Below are 6,000 nucleotides of genomic sequence, written 5' to 3' on the forward strand. Positions count from 1 at the left end.
CAACTGGGAGGTCAGAATGGCTTATGCATTACACAGTTTATAAGAAGCAGTGTGTCACTGTAGGAAAAAACAGTCTTGTTCTGCCTCCAAGGAGAATTGAAGTTTTTGGAGACTTTCCAGATCTTGGCCCTTCAAGTTATTTATAACTGAGCAATTGACAAAACCACAAAGTACTTTAGTGCATTTAAAATGGCTGGACAGAGCAATTATATACAAGAGATGCTTTAGCAGTACCACTGAATATTCCAAGCAGGTCCAAGTTCCATTTCCTTTGAGCAATTACAAAGAAATCTATGATAAAGACAAAAAGATCAGTGAAGGGAGTAGCATTTGAGATGTAATTAACTAATGACATTCAAGTTTTTGGATAAGGCTCTTATATTTGAGGAGGTATAAATAATTTGTTTTTAGGGAGCATAAGGAAATCCTAAAATGATGCACTGTCTTTTATTGCAGAATCGTATTTCAGCTGCCTTAGTTCTAATATAATCTTGGGAAAGCAAGGCTCTATAGGTTTTGTATTCAGCACTGGAGCTGGGTTGTATTCCTGCTAAGAAGCAATTGTTTGACAACTGAATGTTCTTTAACCCTTCTCTTATTTCATTATATGCCTTTGTTCCTCCTCATACTTCCATACCTTTCACATTGCTTTCACTTGCTTATTGTTTATTTCACAATGCTAAGAGATCCCTAAGGTCTGTCTACACTAGAGAATGTTGATATTGCCACGACTATGTTGCACCACCATTGAGCAAGTTTGGATTATGCCTCAATCCACACCATGACCAGACCCAGGAACACAAGACAAACCAGTAAAGAAAGAGATTAATAGTGTTTCCATTTGGGTCCTCATAGTGCAATTACCCACCTACCAGGAAGCTTGTCTTCAGTGCACTCAGTCTAAAAATAGTCTCATCTCTTGGCAGTCCTGCCAGCACTGATCTGGGCTTCTTTATGCTAATATGCATTGTCCAGTTTGCTGGACAGAATTCAATATAAATCATTCCAATGTTTACACATGGTTTTATTATAAAAGTTAAATTTAAAACAACAAATTCTATACATGCTAAACAGTAGGCCAGTCGTCTTTACCAGTTAAAGAAACCAGTAGCAATAAAATTATAAAATCCCTAAAACGTTCTGATATTTAACACTTAACACAGGTTTGAAACAATAAAAAAGGCTCTTGTTTTAGTATGGCTTCTGACAGGCATGATCTTCACAGAGCTGTCCAAGCAGTTTCTGTCAGATGTCTCCCTTCTGAAAGAGCAGGTTTGGAAGAACATGTGTGTAATTAGCAGTGTAACTGGTGGGGGGAGGGTAACTGGGGGCACCAGCCCCAGGCACTGGTTAAGTGGGGGTACCAGAATTGTGGTCCCTGGGGAACCTACACAGCAGCAGCGGGAACAGCTGTCAGTGTATAGGCAACCCATGTGGCAGCTGTAGCTGACACTGATGTGTGGGGAACCCATGCAGTAGTGGTGGCAGCAGCATGCAGTGTAAGGACACTAATGTCAGCCAGGGTCTTTTGAATTTCTAATAAGACACTTCCCTTACTCAACACCCCCCTCCTATTTCCACCCCCAGCTCTTGGAACCCCTGCCCTTGCCCTCCCCCCACCCAGGGTACTTAAATTCCCAGTAACATCTCTGAGTACAGTGAAAAAACACAGGTACCCTCCTCAGGAAAGGGCCATCCACATAAATACATGCATTACCTTTCCACAGTCTCTAAGTGTCGGTTGTCTTCTGTCCTCTGTTGTAGACCAAACATTGGATTGTCGCTACAGTAAATGGGATGGGCAGCAAAATTGGCTTTGTCTGAGAAAGGTTCCTGGAAGGCCTCCCATCTCCACTAGTGCTGGCCCCTGTCACACATATCTTAGATGGGAATACAAGAGGGAAGAAAAATATTACCTTGTGCTTAGCATTTGATTATTCAGCCAAGACTTTGGCCTAAATCTGCACAGCACTGTCATCAACTCACAAAAAGAATAATATATCAGTAACCTTATATGAAGCTGAGAATGAGTTATTGATCTCTTGGATTCCCCCCTGATTATCATGATAATTCTGGTCTTCCCAGGCTAAAGGCAGTGGGGCAGATGCAGAATAAAGCCTCCCAACCATCTTTCACCATCATGGTTCCCTCTTATGCTTGTTAGTATGTGTCCCACAGGCAAGTTGGTTCAAATATTAGATGAAACCACTGTAGCTAGTATAGGTGATAAAAGAACATGTACTTGGGAGGATCTAAAACATAGATAGGTATAGATACCTTGGGAGCCTGGCCATGAATGGTACAGGAACAACTGGATGGATGCTAAACCAATTTACTTAAACCATTTAAATGTGGACACAGGGTACCATTGCAAGAACAGACATTGCAAGCAAAACTTATCTAGAGTGTTTAACCATAGTACAGTGCACTCTGCTAGTGCAGACAGACCTTTAGGCTTTGTTGTGTGATCAGCCCTAGAAATATAAATGTTTTTAATTCATTGACCTAATATTTAGTTATTAGAAGATAATCTAACAACAGCCACATATGAGCCCTCCTATTCCAGGTCAAATGGATTATCTCATTCCTGGAGTGAAAGGATCCCAGACACAAAACATATTTCAGACATCTGTGAAAATGGGAGACCTAGAAGTAACTCATGGCAAGGTAAGGGTGAACTTTTGCACTGGCTACAGTCAAAACCTGCCTTGACGTCACCACCTCTATGCTGACAATTTAATTGTTCTTTGGACAGGAACATGACTCCCTAAAACTGTACATTTTGTTATTAGCCTTGGAATTGAGATTTAACATCACAACACACTAGTATATTTTGCATTATCGCTAAAAACAGGAACTCGGGACCCTCCAGCTCCAAGAGGTAAATTATTCTAGGTCTATGGCAACAGGCCAAACTGCAGTTTTAAATAAGGTTTTAGGTGTTACTTTTCAGCTGTCACTTTCAAATGAGCTTTTGAGTACCTGAAACAAACATGCCTGATACATTCAACTAAGAGTGACTCTGATACAGATGTAGTGACCCGAATTCTCTGCTGTACCAATGGTGGGGACGATGTGTTAACCATTTACAACAACTCCTCAAGTCTCTGACTGGGGAGCTAGCCACAATTCTGGTAGTTCTAGTGGAGTTAAGCGCAGTCTTGGGGATGCTCTAGCTGTTAGTTATCCCCTAGAAATCATCTTCCGGTTGACAATTATGTACTCACTCAAGCCATATATCACACATTCTTGACCCTCCACTGAGGCCCTGGGGATGGGGGTGGCCTATGACCCAGTGTGCTCTGTGCCCACTGAAGTATACATAATACTTTCTGTTTCTGTGCCACTTGAACAGAATGGGCCAGATTTTGTATTTTTGTAATTAAACATGCCACTTACCTTACTGTGGCCAATTCACCATGGAAGTCCCTGGAATACCTGGAAAAAAACCCATCAAACCAATAAAATACTTTCTTATTTTCTTTTTCTGAGAAAAATTAAGAATTTGAGCCCTCTAATTGAACTGCACACAGGAGCATCAGAATGGCCCTACCATAGCTTTTCAAAGATGAAGACCAAGATATATGTATTTAGGCACTCAAGAAGAACTGAATTCCTTCTTGAATGATCCATATTGCTTGAAATGAACTGTAAATAAGACCAAATATACTAAAACAGGACATGCTACATTTTGAAATAAGGCTTTGATAGACAGATTTTCAAAGGTATTTAGGTGTTTGGAAATGCAAATAGGCTACTGATGTCTAAGTAGGTTATGTGCCTGCCTTCCATTGACTCCAATACCTAGGCACATTTGAAAATCCTACTAGGTCCCAACTGTCTTTTCCAGTACATAAATATTTTTGAAATTCTGTCCATAAGTATTTTAGTCTGAGGGCTATTACATTGCTGTTTGTCAATGTCCAAGTCTGTTGCATTACTTCATTAATAAGGTCCAGGTTGGTCTTTTCTCAACTAATCAGGTAGGGGAGTAACAGAAATGGAAGCATTGCTTGTCTTCTTGTACTGGTTACCCATATGATGGGCAAATAACTCCTTAAGGACTTCTATACTCAATTCCTGCACATAGGGAGAGGAACAATTGCAGCTTTTGTCTCATCCCCCACTCTTTGGCCACTGCAGCTGTACTGGGGAACTATATGCTCCTTCATTTCTAGAGCCAGTTCATGGTAGCTTCTCTCCCCATATTCATGTCCAGGTTCAGCATGATGTCCAATTCGCTCCCAGGACAGTGTAAGTACACTCTGTCTTAAACACAAGACAACAGTCTTGTCTTAATGAGGGTACCACTCTCATAAAATAATTCTACCAATTAATCCTGTCTGCTCTTTCAGCTCTGAGCCAAAATTCTCACACCTTACATTGGGAAATTTATAAATTTATAGTAACAGTACAGGATCTATTGTTTGTCTTGATACAATTTTAGCAACTATGTAACAATGGGCATATTTACATTTGTGTATATGTTCTAGATGTGGGGGTTGTTAATGTTTAATGATGCTGAGGTCATAATTTAAATTCAATATCCTGTGATAAATATATGGAAATTATCTTTATCTTTCCATCTAGCATTCTGCTTTTAATTTCTGAAAATAAATTCAGTCAGATAATTAATACATTCTGAATGCCCAATTTAGATGCATGCTGAATTTCTTGGTTCTCTAAACTGACTATGTATCATTCAGCCAGAGCAAAATGGAATGAAACTGGGTGAGCCTCGGGAGAATCCCTGCCCTGTATAGGGAAGTAGGCCCAGAGCTGACTCCTGCACCAACTGCTCTCAACCCTTTGGATACGTGTTCTTGGCCTCTCACTGTGCTAGTGACTACAGTCCTACTCAAAGCACATCAAATGCCAGAAAAACATAATGTAGCCTCTGTCTGCTGTGTGCCTGGTGGCACTCTCAAGTTTGGTCATGCCTTATTAGAACTACTCTAATGGCAGCAACATTACTTTTTCTGGCATGTGGTGTGCACAGAGTGAGAGTGACTGGGTGGAACATGTTTTCACAGATGCAGTATGGTTGAATGTGATCTAAACCTGTGGTCCACACACCCCTGGGGGTTTGCAGCTTGTCTAAGGGCTCTGCAAATGATAACTATGATCAATCAAAAGTATGTGAATACCAACCACATTTACCATTCAGAGGGATCCACACCTCCATTTGAAAATTTTTAGGGGTCTGCAAATGAAAAAAAGACTGAAAGCCACTAACCTAGACATACTCCTAGTGTAAGTAGGGAGAAGGATGCTTAAAAAATGGTCTGGTTAAGGAACCCAGTATGTATTAGAACTGCTTCTCCATACTTTGATGGATTTGATAATAGGCTTCCAATATCTGAAGGGTGGTTATAAAGAGGATGGTGATAGACTATTCTGTGTAGCCTCAGGGGACAGGAAAAGAAATAATACTGTTGCGATGCAGGATCAGGAGGCTAAAAGTTTTCCCTGCAGGTCTTCTTCCATTGTTGCTGAGTAGAATGTAATGCAAAATAAGGAATCTGGTTCTCAGTGGGCACGTCTACACCTGCATTAATGCACCGTAGCTACTGCTCATTAAGTTTTGTACTGGTAATAACAGGTACTGGGGGAGGCACACCTGGGCCAAGGGTTAGCGAGGATTTAGTTAGGGAGCTTCTGGAGGGGCTGGACGTATTCAAGGCAGCCGGTCTGGATGATCTCCACCATAGAGTTCTAAAGGAATTGGCCGAGGTCATTGCAGGACCCCTGGCACGGCTTTACGAGCACTCGTGGTGCTCTGGAGTGGTGCCGGAGGACTGGAAGAGGGCCAATGTGGTTCCCATCTTCAAAAAAGGGAGGAAGGAGGACCTGGGAAACTATAGGCCAGTAAGTCTTACCTCAATCCTAGGCAAGCTGTTCGAGAAAATAATTCTGGCACACATCCAGGAGGGGCCAGCAGGGGACTGCATGCTTAGGGGCAACCAATACGGGTTCATCAGTGGCAGGTCCTGTCAGACC

The 6,000-nt window shown here is 41.5% G+C and overlaps 1 protein-coding gene across 1 annotated transcript in view; it reads left to right on the top strand.

Moving 5' to 3' along the window:
- ADAM22 (ADAM metallopeptidase domain 22) overlaps positions 1–6,000 on the top strand; it is a gene marked incomplete at its 5' end in the record, with an annotated part of 236,452 nt that overhangs the window by 205,316 nt on the left and 25,136 nt on the right. The window contains one exon of the mRNA XM_019508374.1: positions 2,567–2,667. Within this exon, the coding sequence (XP_019363919.1) occupies positions 2,567–2,667 (101 nt within the window). The remainder of the gene's footprint in view (positions 1–2,566; positions 2,668–6,000) is intronic.

This window comes from Gavialis gangeticus, unplaced genomic scaffold (genome assembly GCF_001723915.1).
Source record: "Gavialis gangeticus isolate Ggan-Ray unplaced genomic scaffold, GavGan_comp1, whole genome shotgun sequence".
NCBI lineage: Eukaryota > Metazoa > Chordata > Crocodylia > Gavialidae > Gavialis > Gavialis gangeticus.